The sequence below is a fragment of the Podarcis melisellensis genome (assembly GCF_964234715.1).
Source record: "Podarcis melisellensis genome assembly, chromosome: 7".
Taxonomy (NCBI): domain Eukaryota; kingdom Metazoa; phylum Chordata; class Lepidosauria; order Squamata; family Lacertidae; genus Podarcis; species Podarcis melisellensis.
In genome coordinates this window covers 965,331-983,376 of record NC_138539.1, presented here as the reverse complement: position 1 = coordinate 983,376, position 18,046 = coordinate 965,331, and the positions used below count along the sequence as shown (strand labels likewise).

The 18,046-nt window shown below is 48.3% G+C and overlaps 1 protein-coding gene across 2 annotated transcripts in view; it reads right to left on the bottom strand.

The window, feature by feature from the left end:
* Nucleotides 1–18,046, bottom strand: part of HSF1 (heat shock transcription factor 1) — a 39,427-nt gene that overhangs the window by 16,373 nt on the left and 5,008 nt on the right. For both annotated transcript variants that reach the window (XM_081918856.1, XM_081918857.1), the window contains exons 2-4: nucleotides 11,436–11,544; nucleotides 10,434–10,570; nucleotides 9,053–9,177 (exon numbers count right to left, since the gene is read on the bottom strand). In XM_081918856.1, coding sequence (XP_081774982.1) covers nucleotides 9,053–9,177; nucleotides 10,434–10,570; nucleotides 11,436–11,544 — 371 coding nt within the window. The remainder of the gene's footprint in view (nucleotides 1–9,052; nucleotides 9,178–10,433; nucleotides 10,571–11,435; nucleotides 11,545–18,046) is intronic.

Sequence of the window (18,046 nt, the reverse complement as noted above, 5' to 3'; positions counted from 1 at the left end):
CTTTATATATAACTTTGGCCAGTTTTTTTCTGCCACTGGCCCAAGATGATGAAAGCGACCCCTTGCCAGGAGTAGCGCCCAACCCCGGCTACAAAATCTGATCGCACCCAGAACAGGCTGCACACCATGTCTCTGAAGAGATGAAGCAGCTCCTCTCGGTACTTTCCCCAGCCCTCCCCCAGCACCCTCCCCTGGGGCAAGTGGTGGGTGCCCGCTGAGAGGCCACTTCAGGCGCAGAACAAGGTGCCTCGCCACACAAAGCAGCAAGCCTGCAGTCAGAAGCACAGGTTTTCCTGGCACGGCCTCAGGCCGCAGCTGGCAGCGGCTCACACATCTGAGCCCGCCATAAACTACGACTCCAGCAGTCCTTAACCTCATGGAACACCATGGCCAGTAAAACCAGCTTCAGATGATCTCAAGCAGTGACTAAGCCCAAAGCGCAGCTGTGCGCAAGGAGGAAGAAAGGAGAAGGAAAAAAGACAGACGCAGAGCGAGAGAGTTCACAACGAGTGTCTTGCTCAGAGCCCATCAAAGCAATTCTGAGACGAAGCTGACGGTTGACTGTGGGCCAGCAAAGTCCCCCGTGACAAGCAGGGGCTGCGGTGCAACTCGCCAGAACAGCTGGAATCCATGCAGCATCTCGCACAGAGAGGCAGTAACACACCACATTACAACCGTCTAATGTAGAGGTCATAAAAGCCTGGCCCAGCGTCTCTGCCTCAGGCAGGATCAGCCAGAAGACTGGAGTCGTTAAAGTCAGCAAGGCGGAGAGGGCCGTGCACACTATGTGTGTGGGTGCAGGGGGGAGATCAGCCCTTCAGACAGGCTGTGGAGTCACCCCACCGCTCCCATCACTCCCAACCAGCGGCTAAGCTGCCTGGGGATGGTGGGAGTTGCGGCCCAACACCTGGGGTTCAAGAACACTGGTCGTGGCTTAAGACACCTGAAGCCCAGAAGATGGAGCAGAAGCAGCTTCCCCACCAGCCCCACAAGGAGGAAGTGGAGGGCTGGAGCTGGACTAGAAAGAACATGAGAAGAACCTGCTGGATCAGGCCTGTGGCCCAACCCGTTCAGTAACCTGCTCTCACAGTGGTCAGCGAGATGGAAAGTCCAAAGGACCCAAGCAGAAGAGCCCTCTCAGTTTCCAGCAAATGAGATTTAAAGGATTGCTGCCTCTGATCCTGGTGGCACAGAAGAGCCATCACGCCTTCTACAACCCTCTCCTTCCCGAATTTGCCTAATCCTCTTTTAAAGCCATCCAGGTAGGTGGCCACCAATGACTCCTGGGGGAAGGCGTTCCACAGTTTGCGCTGCATGAAGAATCTTCCAACATTCAGAAAGCTTCATCTGCCTTCAATATGCACCCCTCAGATGCTCCAGCTAATTGGAGCTGTTGACAAGGCAAGGCTGAACCTGGAAACATGGGCCAGGGGGCAGAGGGAAGAAGGAAACTGACCGGCCACCTTCCTTGGCTAGGCTAGGCTGGAGCCCCACAAGCTCTAACTCTTGGTGCACAAGGGGGCCGGGGTCCCTGTCAGAGAGGCAGGAGGCCACCTTGCCATCACTCTGGTTTTCTTAAGGATGAAGCCTTATTAAGAGGAGACAGCTGGAAAGGAAGAGGCCAGGGAGCCTCCTCCATGCCAGCGCTCCAATCTCCTGCACCTCCTTAATGGAAGCAAGGCATTTATTTCCCTTCCCTGAGATTTACAGCGATTCTTCTTCCCCTTGTCCAGGCCTTGCAAGTGATGTCTCATTCCCAAACCTCAGCCAGCTGCATAGGCAGGGTATTGGCTCCTGTTACGTGAGGGGATCCTCCTCTCAACACGGCACTCAGGGAAGCCTCCTTCCGTGCCCTGGGGGGAAGCAGGTGGGGGGAGTCTTAAAGGAGAGAATCAGGAACTCAAGAGGCTGGCTGCTGATCCTGGCAAGGGCTGGGCCAAGCCTCCTTTTCAAAATAAAGGTAAAGGGACCCCTGACCATTAGGTCCAGTCATGGCCGACTCTGGGGTTGCAGCGCTCATCTCGCTTTATTGGCCGAGGGAGCCGGCGTACAGCTTCCGGTTCATGTGGCCAGCAGGACTAAGCCGCTTCTGGCGAACCAGAGCAGCACATGGAAACGCCATTTACCTTCCCGCCGGAGCGGTACCTATTTATCTACTTGCACTTTGATGTGCTTTCGAACTGCTAGGTTGGCAGGAGCAGGGACTGAGCAACGGGAGCTCATCCCGTCACGGGGATTCGAACCGCCAACCTTCTGATCAGCAAGTCCTAGGCTCTGTGGTTTAACCTACAGCGCCACCCGCATCTTGAAAAGTGATGAAATTGGTAGCTGGAAACTTGATCCAACCCACTGAGAAGCACATGCGTGCGCACACAGGAGGGGGAGATAATTTCCCCCGAGATCCCCTTCTACCCCCCATTTAAATCAGTGGTTCCCAAAGTGGGTGGTAGTGCCCCCTGGGGGTGAATATCCAGGGAGGTGCTAAGAGGTGAGGGGGCAGAAGTGGGGAAGTGCCTATCTGACTTTGAAAAGCTGGTATCACTGGATCAAGTTAATTGAATTAATTTAATTACACAGTGTTAATTGGGTTTGGAATAACTGTGCAATTCATTGTTACTGTTTCGAATGTTATTGTGCCATGATCTTCCTTAGTGGGCTGTGCAAACCGCTGATCTGAATCATGCTTTTTATAGAGTAGGGGGCACTGGGGATGATTTGATTGAACCGAGAGGGCAGGGCCCCCCGAAACAAAACGCTTCGAAAGCACTGGCTTAAACCAACAATCAGGACATAATCTGCAAGCAGGGGAGTCGGGAGAAGCAGCGAACCCTCACGCCACCGCTTCCAGCCTAGACTTTTTCCTTTTCCTGCTTGTCCACCGCTAGCCAAGGCTGCTTTCGGGCCCCGGGTCCCTGCAGGCCGGCAGCTTCCTCTAATGAGGCATTTCCGAGGCGGCTGGCGGCTCCAGCTTGGCCATCCCTTCGCTGGCTCCATTAGGCCCAAGCTCAGCTTTTCTGCAGCCCGTTACTGACAGACACAATCTTTTCTGCAAATGTTCCAGCGCAAAAAATATCCCCTCTGGTGAGTGTCAGAAGGATAATATATATTGTTGCTTTTGGAACCATAAAGAGAGCAACACAGGTCAGAATTATTATTTGGTATGATTTAGCAGGGGGAGGAAGAGAGGTGCCGCATCAGGGAAACTAATTCTGTTGCAGGGAAGAAGAGGATGGTGGCGGCAGAAGGCCAGATAAGGGTGTCTGCTCAGATTTATTTTTACCAAGAGAAATTTTAAACCTCCTCGTTCTGTGGGCGACGGGGGCCTTGTAAAAACGGCAGGGCCTTGTAAACGCAGTCTGGCCAGGAGGAAGTACTTGCGGCGTCCCCGCGGCAGGCCTTCGACATGCCGAGCCAAGCTAAACGGAGCCCCCAAAGGCGGCTGGGGGAAGGCCCCGGTAAACACAGGTGCAGTCACCCCGCTCGGCCCCCGCTCCCAGAAATCTGTTTAGAATTAGGCTCACGGAGAAGACACTGCAGCAAGACCAACCGGAGCCCTCCTGCCTCGCTTTCCTGCTTGGAAAGAAAGGCCTGCGAGGATTCAGAGACCAGAGAGAGCGAGAGCGGCAGGACCGGCTGATTTCACCTTCCCCTTGGTGGTGAACTTATCAAAGCTATCACATTTAAGATAATCTGCACCCTTTGTTTTGTTATCCCCCCAAAATACTCCTATCAGGGTGGATAAAAATCGATGGTTTTTTTAAAAATCAGATTTTTTAATTTAAACCGGATTTTTTTTTATATTTAAATCAGATTTTTAAAATAAAATGCTATTGGAGGAAAAAACTTTCTAAAGATAGTTTCCATTTAAGTTACATTATAGTCCAAAGGCTATTCATCAGGAATTAAGGATTTGTTTAAAGTTTTTCATGTGTGCTAAAACTCAGACTAAGTTCTTTTTTAAAAAAAAATGGTTAACCACATCAGTTAACAAAAATGAATACATATGCTATAATGCTATTGTTTTAGTTAAATAAATTGTTTAAATTGTTATTAAGGAAATTATTATTTTTCTCCTTCCAATAAAGTACAGCAAAAAAGTTGTCCAAATATAAACAGTTAACTTACTAAATCTGTTAAGTCTTTGGCGAGACCTTGAAGTGCTTGCCAGTCAACTAATAAGCGTTCACAGTTAACTTATTAAACCTCACAATAATTTCAGAATTATCTGTCTATGTATTTCTAATAGTATAACCAAATCAGTAATTTTTGATATAACTGTAAAAACTACTCTGAAAATTTATTATTCCAAAGAAGAAGCCTTCATCTGGTTGTAAATGTTAAGATTATACCAGCAAGAATGAGTCTTTCTGTAAAAAAGTTATTTAAATCAAGTCTTACTGACTAGTGATTTAAATTGTGATTTAAATCAACTCCACCCTGACTCTTATACTGGAAGTTTGGTAGAGGCGGTTGCTGCTGCTGCTGTTGTTGTTACCATCACCCCACCCCTCAGCAGGAGACCCCAGGGCTGGTAACAATAACATAAATGATACCATTTAAATCAAGCCAACAAGCAAAACAGTCTTATATTAACTAAGAATTTCCAGGCAGGTCATAAACATGTTACATAATCGTAGTGATATGTGGATTTACTTTCCACTCAAGGCCAGAATAAATGGGTTAATGTCCATAGCACAGGGATTGGTGCCCTCTAAACGCTGATTGGTTCCAAGCCACCCCATTGGTCCCGGTCAGCCTGGCCAACTGTCAGGGAGCATGCTGGGAGTTGGAGTCCAGCAGCATCTTGAGAGTCACCAGAAATGCCTCACCCCGATGCCGTACTTTGAGTGTCAGGTGCTGCCCCACCACAGCCAAGAGGACCAAAGCCGAGCGCACGCGACTCACCTGGTGCCATTTCCCTCACCACCCTCAGCCTCAGCCTCAGCCCAGCTGGATGTGGGATCTGGAACCAGGCCTAAGGCCATTATTTGTCCTGCATTTGACATGAGTCTGGCTTCCAAGCCCCCAAGAAGCGTTTGCTAGGCTCACCTAGGAGACATCAAGCTCAGGAGCTACACGTCTCATGATAAAAGAGCCAACAGCAGCTTTTAAAAGGCAGCTATCAGGTTCAAAACCACAACCGCTCCAAATTTTAAAAAAAAATCCCTGAAAGGAAGCTTCTGGCTTGCAGATTCCATTTTTAGGAGGTGGTTAGGGATTGAAAACAAATGAAAACATAGGAAGGGGAAAGAGAGGCCAGCGGAAGCTGACACTCTCAAAGGCCGAGAGAGAGATTTTCCAAAGCAAAGCACTGCCAAGCTTGGGCCCCCAAAGCCCACCTGCCTTCCCCACAGCAGCCCCCTAAGTGTTGTTCTGGCTTTGGAGGGACTGGCTAGTTATTAAACATTAACATCTCCTATACAGCACTATGCACCACAAGGTGCAGGCCCATCGGCCTTTACAAGCGTGCATTGGGGGCGGACAATAAAAACATTCCCTTTCGCAGTCAGGGCAGGATTCGAAGCCCCCTTGGCCAAAATGGCCTCTTGCATTTACCCATCCAACCTTTCGCTACAAACACTTTATTCCTTCAGATCTCCCACCCCCCCTTTTTTTTTACATCCAGCGCTTTAAATGCCACATGCTGAGAAACATCAGAGTGCTCTTATGCTCATGTGGTCTCCCCAGAGGGGCCACTGGTCGGATGCAGCACCTAGGCTCTTCAGATGCACACCAAAACATGAGCCTACCAATTTTCCCAACCAAAATGAAGGCCAGCTATATGGAGGTGGACTTGCTCACATCCACCCCATATCAGGCCAGCCCCTTCCTTATCTCCCAACCAAAGACTGAGTGGTCTTTTTTAGGAGGGGGAGCTAATGAGGGACCAGTCTTCTGTTTTGTACTCCTTGGGGTGCCAAGCAAAGCTACAGGGAACCAGGCAAAGGGCTTTCTTGGTGGTGGCACCTGCCCTGTGGAATGCCCTCCCATCAGATGTCAAAGAGATAAACAACTACCTGACATTTAGAAGACATCTGAAGGCAACCCTGTTCAGGGAAGCTTTTAATGTGTGACATTTTAATATATTTTTAATCTTTGTTGGAAGCCGCCCAGAGTGGCTGGGGAGACCCAGCCAGATGGGCGGGGGGGGGGGTACAAATAATAAATGTTGTTGTTGTTAACACTGATGGTGTTACAATACTTTAACGAAAAAGAGGGTCAATCTTCCTATGTGGATCTTGTGTTTAGACCCTTCAAGTTTGGGATCACTAAACTCAAGAAGACCACTGTAGCTATTGCCCTTACTCCTCCCTTCTTCCTGTGGTTTTGCACAGTGAGAACAAGGTGCTCCCGCCAATTGGCTTGGCCTGCGCAGGCCACAGCAGCGGTCAGTAGTTCTGCACTGCCTGCAGAAGCTAAGAAGAATCAGCCCAGGAAGCTGCCCTGGGAAGGCTTGTCTCTTTGGGGCCCGTGAGAGTTTGCTACAAGCAGAATGACCCTGGATTGGCCAGAGGGAGGCCCAAGATGAAGCACAGCTAACAAACCTTCACACTACTGGCTCCTCAAGAACGTCAGAGCTTATGCTTAAGCAAGTAGGCTTTGTGCCCTCTATGGACAGCAGAAAGCACCCCCTCAGCTTTTTGATCTCTTAAGTCAGTCATTTCCTTGTCTACATGAGGAGTATATATATACACACAAGACACACGCGGGCAGAAACACACCAGCACACACACAGTCCCTCCTCCACAGATGAGAACTCACTCCCCTCTTCCCTTGCCCACTCATCACAGCCTCAAACTGATGATGAGGGGAGGAGGCAAGTTGCCATACCCAGCACTGAGTCTACTTTGAAATATTCTTTTCCTTTTTTTGCAGTTATTGTCAAAATTGGCAGAGTCTTGATGGAGCAGGAACAAAATCACCCCTGGTCTACACCAAGGAGAATGAGGTTCTGAAAAGGCCCCATTGGGCTTATTTCTTCTGCCAGATAGGGAGGTGGTACTGAAGCCCTTAATTCCCAGACACCACTGCCTAACCAGGGAGGCCAAGCTTCGCCACACTATGACCCCGAGCAGCACTACTGTGGACAGGCAAGAAGCATGCAGGCCTGGTCTCTGGGCTTGAAGAGGAACTCTAGGGCACAGCCAGGCAACAAGTCCGCCTGGAATACCCTCCCTTCTGTAAGCGGTTTCAAGCAGCTTGGCAAAACCTGACCTTGGCCAGCAACATTTCAGAACGGCCAAAGCTCCACCAGAAAGCCGCAAGACTGGATGACTCAAGAGACCGAGTGGTCATCAGGCTCCACATTCCATGGGCGAGGAGTCAAGCTGTTTACGGCTGGAGGGATCAGGGTTCCTGTCCTGGCAAGAGAACAGCTGGGCCCAAAGCTGCCAGGAGGGGCATCGCAGCAGCCATAAAACAGGAAGGGGTTGCTGCTTCAAGCCACTGACTAATCTTCCAGGAAAAGTGGGATTTGCAAGCCTTTGCCTTCATGCCCCCACTCGCCAAAATGAGCCATCCTCTGCAGCTGCAGATGATTTACAGAGGGGCTTCATTGCTGGCCATCAAACCAGCCTGAAGAAATGTCCCCTGGGCTCCAGAACTCTTTCCTTTAAGTTCTCAAATGTGTGGGTGCAGGAAAAGTGCTCTGGGGAATTCTGGTGCAAGCTAAGCCCTCCTTTCGAGGCTCCACTCCCCAGGGGAAAGCGTCAGACACTCCTTCCTGGGTCTCCCCTACAATTGAGCAGCAACACAAACTGCGAACCGCCAGCTGCTCACTGCATGCCTCACCTTCCACCTGTGCCTGGAGAGAAGGCAAGGCAAATTTTTCAAGTCCTCAATAGCCTGGGATAAGCAAACGTTAAGCAGTTGTCCCACACAGGCAAGAAACTCCCTGCTCTGTAAACTCCAAGTGGAGCGCATACGAGCCCTGGGGCTGGATCAGGGCGAAGGGCGCTCATCTTGCCCCACATCCTGTTCTCGCAGTGGCCAAACAGAAAGCGGAAGCCCGCAAGCAGGACATGCTGAGTGCAGATGCCTTTCCCCTGCCCTTCACAACTATGGTGGTCCCAAAAAAAGCCCTTTCCCAAGTTGGAACCAGCCTGGTTCTCTATCTGTCAGGGTCAAAATAAAGCAGCACTGTTCCACCAAGAGTTTAATTTGTAAAAAAAAATAATCCTAGCTGCTGATGTAATTTTTAAAAATTAGTACCGTATGTTCCGGCATACAAGATGACTTTTTATCCCTGGAAAATCACCCCAAAAGTCGGGGGTTGTCTTATACGCCAGGTATACGCGTTGGGAAGGAGGAGAGGTAGCCGGTGAGAAGAGGCGCTCCTTCTGCCGTCGCTCCTCCTCCCTCCCCACAGAAGGGGACACGGAAAAGTCCTTCCGAGTGCAGCGCTCGCCCACCCGCCAAACGCCTCGCCTCGGGCTGCTGCTGTGACAGCAGAGGCAGTAGAGGGGTGCGTGCTCTGCCCCTGGCGGCACTCAAACTCTCTAACCCTAAAACTCTAAAATTGAATAGCAAAAGTTGCAGGTCGTTTTATACGCCCAGTCGCCTAATATGTCAGAATCTATGGTATTTATTCTTCTCTTAACACGGACACTACTGTACAAGTGGAAAACTTATCAATAACGGGGCAAAGTCCACATGGTAAAGTGCCACAAGTTACACAGCAAGGACATGTCAGAAGGGCTGCTAACTAGTTTAATAAATGTGGTTGCCGCTTGTCATTTTAACTGTGCTATGGGTGCATCAATAGTTGCTTTGCTATTATCAACGCTACCCTGGTGGCTAATGGGTGATACACCACCCTAGATGGAAGAGAGAACGTTAGCACTGAAAACTCAACATGCTGGGTGAAGACAAAACAAAGCAGTCCATGACCTAGCAAGAAAGTTTGCTAAGGAGTGAGTTCAATTCCTGCAGCAATCAGGTGGTTAGCATATGATGCTACCTGCCAGCAGAGGGGGCTAGAAGACAGAGCAAGGTAGACTCCCCCTCCCAAACCCAGAACACCCTTCCCCCTGGCCCCTTGCGTTGTACATACTGCTTCATGGCTATCAGCTTGGAGTCCATGCTCTCCTGCTTGCCCTTCATTGCCTGGACATCAGTCAGTATCTTTGTCACGCTGTCCTGGCGAACCTTGATATCTTCATTCTTTATGCCAGATACCTGCAGGCAAGGAAGATTTCTGACTTATGGCTCTTCATGGCTTCCAAACGAGAAAATAGCTGGCTGAGCATCACAGACAGAGTGTGCACTGCCTCTTCTCCAAGACAGCTGCAGTCAGAGTCCAACAAAGCTGCCGAAGACCAATGCCGTATAAATTGCACGCCTTGGCAAAGGCCTTCCTGCGTTCCTTGGGTTCCTGAGCCCATCTCAAAAAGTGGTAGGATCACCCATTTGCCAGCACAGCAGGCAAGCACACAGTTCATTGAAGTGCACTTTTATTTGCTTGGGCTTCCCAGCATGCACTGCCACTCGGCTACTGCATGGCAGAGTATGATGTGCTTCTGAATTTTCTAGCGCGCGCGCGCTCTCTCTCTCTGTGTGTGTGTGTGTGTACTGCAATTTTACTTACACACACACACACACACACACACACACACACACACTGTTTGACTGTTAAAAAACCACCCTCAAGCATTTGTGGGGGGCATGGCTCAGGGAAGTAACAAACAAGCAAGTTTGAACAGTGCGGGGCGGGGCAGTGAGAGTATGGAAACAGGGGCACATAGGTAAGGGTTCTGTGTAGCTTCTCCTCAGTTAGGAGAACCGCTAATCTCAGTTTCAGAGAGAAAGCTATTTGCTGCTTTCATGAAACAGTTTGTTGCTTCTGGTGAACAGTTTACATGCACAAGTGGCACTACAGATAAGCAGAGACTGAAGAGGCATGAGGACAGCCAACCGACTGCAGAATTTACAGACAGGCTTATTTAGGGAGCATTCTCAATGCAAGAGAGGTGCACTGATTAACATGGCATGATATGCAAGACATCCTAGCCTACAGGATGGCTTCAGCTGAACCAAGGACTTCCAGGCTGCTCAGCAAGGCAAGCAGTGCAAAAAGAAAAGTACAAGAAGAGGAGAGATTGCCAGGGCCTCCTGCCATACACAGAAGCACACTGGAGGTGGCGTGTTGGCAAGTTCATATTCTTCTGTGAGCTTACTTATGCATGCACACACACTCACCCACCCAGGTGCTTATCAAAGGCCACCTCAAATTGGGTGATCTGAACCAAAGTTCAGACAAGACAAGGCAAAAGCCAAAAACACTGAGAAGGAAGAAGCAGAAACCCGCTCTCTGCACTATCCTGAAGCACCAAGGCAGGTAATGGCTGAAAGAAACAGTGCTGTTTCCATCCCATTCCATCTGTTCCTCAAAAGCTCCTTTGAATCTGGGCCAGCGACTGTTACGAAAGACTCACATTGGTTACTTTCCTCTTGATGTTCTCCAGGAGGTGTTCTTGGCCGCGGAGGAAGTAATGGTGCTGGAATTCGGTGTCATCCTTCTCGGGCTTCACCAGACCGCCTTGCTCGATGTGGATTACTTTCCGGAAGCCATCTGGAAGGCAAAGGAGCAGAGCAGGTTGGCAAGAAGGTCAGGGGAATGCTGGAGAAGCCAGCCTGTATTTCACATGCAGCGTAAGCCTGTAGAGCAACTGGACCTCCCAACTCAGAGACTTTGCTTTCCCCCAGAACCAAACCAGAAAGTAGTATCTGCTGAGTCTGCAGGTTGCTTAATGCTGTCATTTTCCTGAGCCAACTTTCCAAAGTGAATCATACAAAATAGCACATCAGCGAATGATCTCAGCTCCCAAAATGCAAGGCAGGTGTTCCAGGAGGAGGAAACACAAATTGCCTTGCTAGAGCAGAGCACGGTTCACCTAGTCCAAACTCGTCCCCCCCGAGGCACCTGGCTGGCCACAAGCAGTGATGGACGTTCCTGTTTAGAACTCAGAATACGCCCTCTTTGAAGATGGAGTTCTCGTTTTTCACATTTAGAGCCATTAGCTGTTCACAGTCATATTCTCCATGAACCTTCTACCTCCTGTTTGAGTCCCACATAAGCAGGCACAAGCTCCTCCATGACAGACCCCTTGTAGTCCTGCTTGCAGGCCTGGTAATCAACCTTTTCTTTAACCCAGACACTTTTCGTAGACAATGCCAATTCTATGTTAACAGTGCCAAACATTTGATCCTAACCTAATTGTGCCAAGATGATCCGCCGTACGGCAGAAGAGGACGTCGCTCTTTTCTTCACTACACCTGAAGAAGCTACTAGGCCAGTCTGAGAAGCCCCAGCACTTTTGCCCACAAGTCCTGCACGGTGCAGCTCATGTTCTGACGAACTGCCAAGCCCCTCGTGTTCGCAAGGGACTTCTGAAGTCAAGCACACAAACTGTGCACCAAACAGAGAATATACTTACACATATTCAGCTGCCGGACAAAGCTGGCCATGTTGTTGTGTTTGAAGTATTTAGGAAGGACTTCCTTGGCAAACTGGCCTTGGTCGAAGACATGGAAGCTGTTTCCACTCTGCAACAACAGAAAGAGAGATGAGCAAGGCTGTGCGGCAGCATTGCCACTGACCTCAAGCAGCTGGGCTGGCCCCCATGGTTGGCAACCCCACACAGAGGTGTCATCCTTCAGGCACCGACAGAAGTGCAAACAGGGTTTTGCCTTCAGCCAGTAGAAATAGGGGCCAGATTCAGGCAATCAAGAACCAGGTGGCAGCCACTTAAATGCACACCAGGGCAAAACATAAAAGCCCACAGTTGTTGCAGGTAATCACTGATCATGGCATTCAATCATGAGAAACTGAGAAGTCTGGGAAGCCGAAAGGTGGGTACACTGGGCTTAGTCACCTGACAAGTGGATTTTGACACCCCTTTACAGTGGGTGTGGTTGCTCACACATCACTCTAGAAATGTCAACGCCTGGAAAAAACCCAGAAGATTTTTTTTTTCTTTTTTGGGGGGAGGGGTTCAATTTTTCCATTACCCCCCTGGCAAAACTTTCCTATTTCTACACTACTATTGGTCCATATGAAGATTTGACCAACAGGATTCTTCAGGCGGCCTGTGCATTACGCCAGTGTGGCTTGTTTAGTATACTACCGTAAACCTGAGGAACTCCCTGAGCCAAAGCCCTTAGAGAAATCCACACAGGCACAGGGTTGACCACAGATTTGCAGGGGGAGCTGAGCAGCTATTGTAGGCCTGCCAGATGCAAAAAGGCAGCCCATGTCAATGGCTGGAAGATTGTGTGGCATCTGCTGATCTTAACTGCCTCAGTGGCCAGGCTGCCTTCTTCCTAGCTCAGCCCCAGAGTTCCCAAGAGCCGGAGAGTGGAGCGAGAGGGGAGGACAGAGAGGCAAGGCAGCCGGCAGGAATGTGTGGCTGACTCACCCAACATTCCTTAACTGGTGCCAACCCCACTGGATAGCACGGCAGCCCCAGAGTTTCAGCTACATACACAGGAGCCAAGTTTCTTAGCTCCACGGCAGACTAGGGAAAGACCTGTGAAGTGAGGGACCCAACAGTGCCTGTGGTCTGCTCAGTGTGTCCCCATGTGAAGAACGGATAAGCTAAAGCCTTGAGATTTACTTGAGTGCACTGGCCAAGGCAGTAGCTAACTGGGGCTCTCTTACCCAGAACTGGCATGCCTTCTCTTTGGAGATGCAAAGACAGAGGGCAGAGGGGAGCTGGAGCAAGGCACTGAGAAGTGCCCACAAACAGCACATCTCTTGGTGCATTGCAGGTGGCCACAGGCCTCCTCCTGCCCTCTGCTTTCTCCATATACAATCAAATCTCAGTTCCCAAACGCTTCCATTTTGGAAGATTTTAGCTCCCAAATGCTGAAAACTCCGAAGTGTTCTGGTTTTTGAATGTTTTTTGGAAATCAAACATCCGACGAGGCTTCCGCTTGAGTGCAGGAAGTTCCTGCAGCCAATCGGAAGCCGTGCCTCAGTTGTCAAACCTTTCAGAAGCCAAACGGGCTTCTGGAACAGATTACGTTCAACAACCGAAATTTCCCTTCCCTCCTGCATGCTCATTTGAGCCAAAGGGCTGCCCAGGAACTCCAGCTTGACAATAGCCACCCCAGCTCAGAATTGCCTCAAGACTAGAAGCTGTCCAGCAGGAGCAATATTTCAACCTTTGGCTATGCGAAAAGCATGCAGCCATTTTTACTGAGCAAGATGACACGACTTCTCTGTCTCACATAGCAGGAATTTTATTATCAAAATATAATAGTCTCTACAGGAGACAAAGAGAGAGAGAAATTTCAATCTGGCAGAGTGATATAAAATAGTGAAAGGCTTTTTACAACTGGATTTTCTTTCATGGGAGGAAAAAGCTCTGCCACTGAGTCATCTTCTTTTTAAGACAATTCCATATGGTGGGGGAACAAAACCAGCTAATGCCAATACTAGGATAGGTGGGAACCAAACCAGACCAGCTGTAGACAAATCACAACCCTGCAACAAAAGCGTGCTAGCTCCAGAGCAAGAGGACAGCATCTCGGACCACCCAAAAATGCAGCAGAGAAGGATGCACCGACTGCCAACGCCCTGCTCACATGCAGCCCTGCACCTCTCCGAGGTTGCCTGTCCTGGGCGAGGGTCTGCTACAAGAGCCCCGTCACTGGAGCCACCGCTAGCAAAAGGATCACTTGGCACATTGCCCCCAAGCGCAAGGTCACACATCCCCCACATCTCCGCCAGGCCCTTCCTAGTCACTCCAAACACCAGATGTGGGCTTATCCACACAAGAGGCTCCAGCTTGAAAGGATCAGAACACCACCGACTCAAGTGGAAATAAATACCATTTGCTACATGAAGTGCCTAAAATAATGAGGTGCTGTACAAAGTTTTAGTACGCACATGGCCTTAGATCACTCAATGCCAAAAGCCAACAATAACCAGGGTCTTACTGTCCACTTATTTGCCTTCTGAAAAAGCCAAGATCCAAGAGTCTGGAGGGACAGGGCAGCCTGATGCTGGAAGAGACAAGGTGCCGAGTTTTTCATTTTCTGTCATTTTAAAGACAGCAAAGCCAGTCTCTGCAGAAGGTGAGATGTGAAGGGCCCAGAAAGGGGGGGGGGAAACAAATTTTAAAATGGGGAAAAGTTTTCTTGAATTTTCCTGAGGATTATTTCAATTGTTCCCCAAGGAAAACCTGGAAATTTTGGGAAACACTAAAAAACAAAAACAAACAAAAACACCTCTTGTTATTCTCTCCTACCTGCCCACTTTTTTGGGTGGGGGGGACAGTTTAACCCTTGGATCACAATGGAGTCAAAGGTGTGCTGAAGGAGGATAAGGAGATTGCAGAAAAGCCGAATGAATTATTTGCATCTGTCTTCACAGCAGAAGATGCAGAGCAGATTGCTGCGCCTGAACTAACTTTTGCAGGCAAGGAGTCCAAGTCCCCCCCCCCCCCCAAGGATCAGTACTGAGAGCCGTGCTTAACTTGTTCACAAACAACTTAAAGCTAGGGGTGAGAAATGAGGCAGCCAAGTGTGCTGGTAATACCAAATTGTTTGAGGTGATAAAATGAAGACAGACTGTAAAGAGGTCCAAAAGGATCTCCAAAAGGATGTAATAACAGCACAACAGATTCCGTTCCATCAGACTGATGGGGCGGCAGCACTGCAGGACCTCCTCATCGCTTCTGCTGCAAGACCACAAACTTTTGGGTCCTCTCCAAATCGTTTCACTCCTGCTGCTCACTACAAAGTCCCTGTAACTAGACCAGGGGTCGGCAAAGTTTTTGTGGCTTGGGCCAGTTCACGGTCCCGCAGACGCTGCGGTGGGCCGGAGTGTGCGTGTGTGCATGTGCAAACGCTATTTCCGGTGCGGAGGAGGCGTGCACAGCTTCCCACTGGCTGCAGGAGCTTCCTTCAGCCAATGGGAAGCTGGCCAGCATCGTGGAACGCAGTCCCCGCTCTGCTCTGCACCAGTTTAGCACGGCACATGGGAGCCAACCGAGTGGGCAGTGGGGTCCACGAGCCAGTTAAACGACCCCCATGGGCCGTTGGTTGCCAACCCCTGAACTCGACAAACGCTGGCTCCCTCAGCCTGAAAGCGACATGAGCGCCGCTACCCCATAGTCACCTTTGACTGGACTTAACTGTCCAGGGGTCCTTTACCTTTACATTTTTACCTCTGTAACTAAGAACGATTGCCTAAGACAACTTTTTTCATTATCCCTTCCAGTCCGTTTCCCTTTTGTTGTGTGTCTTAAGATTGTGAGCCTGAGGGAGAAGACTGCCTTCTTATCAATCACTGTAAACCACTTTGGAAGACTTTTTCAGCTGAAGAGTCTTGAATGTACCGTATTTTTCGCCCCATAGGGCACACCGTCCCATAGGGCGCTCCTAGTTTTTTTGGGGGGGGGGAATAAAGAAAAATATATATCCCCCCCCCCAGGCGCGGGGCTGCGGTGGGGGAAGCCCGAGCTTCCCCCGACCCCAGAACAGGCTGCTATCCGCAGGCCTAGGGAGCCCTGCGGGAAGCTTGCGGAGAGCTTCCTGAAGCCTGGAGAGCGAGACCCCTCTCGCTCTCCAGGCTTAAGCGAAAGCCTGCATTCGCCCCATAGGACGCACACACATTTGCCCTTCATTTTGGGAGGGGGGGAAAGTGCGTCCTATAGGACGAAAAATACGGCATGTCAATTCTCCCTCCAGGGTGGATTTGCTTTAAATCACTAGTCAGGAAGACTTGATTTAAATCACTTTTTTACAGAAAGACTCAGTCTTGCTGATATAATCTTAATATTTACAACCAGATGAAGGTTTCATTTTTGGAATAATAAATTTTCAGTTTTTACAGTTATATCAAAAATCACTGATTTGGTTATGCTATTAGAAATACACAGACAGATAATTATGAAATCATTGTGAGGTTTATTAAGTTAACTGTGAACTCTTATTAGTTGACTGGCAAGCACTTCAAGGTCTCACCAAAAACTTGCAGATTCCAGTTACTATTTCCTCCACCACCCTTTGGGCTTTGCTTCTACATTCAGGTGTATTCTGTACAGTTAAGTGATAGTGCAGTTGTTGGGACCCAGTGGGATTGGGAAGAGCTTGCCAGCCCTGAAGAGCCTTCAGCACTTGCCTCAAGTCTGAGTTCCACAGACATGCAGCTGACTTGCACAATTATTACACAAAGATACCAAGACTTGTGGAGTATTCTGCTAACAATGTTGCACTTTCATTTTTACTGCTTCACACTTAGCTACTTCTGCAGATCTATTCCACTCCAAACAAGCTATTCATTGAACCCCTTGGATCTTAGCATTTAAGAGGCAAGGGATTGATTCTGTGTACATATATAAATTTGCAAAGGAACAATGGGATTAAGGTTTTCCCCCTCAACTCTGGATGCTTATTTTATAACATTTTATTCTAGGAAGAAAAAGCATGTTATCTCTGCTGACACAAATTCACACTTTTGAGAATTGCAAAAACAATCATCTGTGATATCTTCTTGTTAGAAAAACTGCCCCAAATAATCTTAAAGAAACCTCTGGAAAATTCATTTACCAAAAAATTTAAACATTTGGACTATAATGTAACTTAAATAGAAAACTATCTTTGGAAAGATTTTTCCTCCCAAAGCATTTTATTTTTAAAAATGTGATTTAAATTTTAAAAATCTGGTTTTTGGGTTTGTTTGTTGATTTTTATCCACCCTGTCTTCCTTCCACCTAACCTTCCATTTTTACCCTGGAAAAATGATCGCACACAGCAGGGCCTTTGGGGCTGTGACATCTGCCTTTATGAATGCCTAAAAATATCAAGGAAGATCCACCTGGCCTCATCATTTGTTAAGAATTTTGCCTTTTGGCTTGGCCTGTGGAAATTGCTGGTTTGTGGTGCTCTTGCTTTCACTTTCTGCTGATTAATTTTTACCTGCTGGTCTAGTGTTGCTATTTGTGTTGTGCTGCTGCTGCCGCCTTTCGCTGTTCTCATTTTTCATTTGTTTATTGCTTTGTTGGTTGCAGTTTAAACTTGGTTTTTTATTTTTAGCTGCTTTGGCTGCCTTGCCAAAACAGGAGGGTGTGAACTCTTTGAAATTAAAATCCATTGCACATTATCTGTCACCATCAATCAAAACTTCAATAAGGCAGATGAGTCAGAAATCTAACATCCAGGTTTAGGGTACATTTCTAAATTCTGATCTTGGCAAGTTGCAGCCGACCTCAGATGGACTGAGTCAATAAAGGCACTTGGGAGAGCTACGTGAAGTCAGTAAAACTTAATTTGGAATATGACACAGACCGTGTGAAGAGGCCATGCTAGCAAGCAATAGTATATTTATTATTATAGTTACAGATAGGTAGCCGTGTTGGTCTGCCATAGTCAAAACAAGTCTGAAGAAGTGTGCATGCACACGAAAGCTCATACCAAGAACTAACTTAGTTGGTCTTTAAGGTGCTACTGGAAGGAATTTTTTTGTTTTTATTATTATATTTAGAGTAATTGTACCCTGTTCCTCAGCCAAAAATGCTCCCAGAGCAGCTTACATGAAATCAAAACAAGACACTCCCTACCTACAGGCTAATATGATAAATAAATAAATACACAATACACAAAGGAAAAGGGACAAGGAGGAAGAGGAAAATAAAATTCAAAACATAGGCACCAACTTCTCCTATACTGACCAGCTGGCATAGTTCAGAGGCTGGAGGAGCCTGATGGAGCTGGTGAGCTGCTAAAGGTGTCAGCTTGCCAATCAATACACAATTATTAGTAACATAATCACAGGGCGCTTTACAATATACACCCATGCCTTGCTTACAAGGGATACTTCTAACAATATATGTTCACCACATTTTATCAAAACTGCAAGGAATCTTCCTAGTCTATTAAGGAGGCACATTTATAAAGCGAAAGCCTTCCGTTGAGATGGAAGCTGTCACACAAATCAACTCCAGACCGGCTGTCACTTTGGTCAGCCCACAAAATTATGACCGGGAAGTCTGAAGATAAAGACGGAAAGAACAGCTGTCTCTGGTTTCTAACCCTGTAC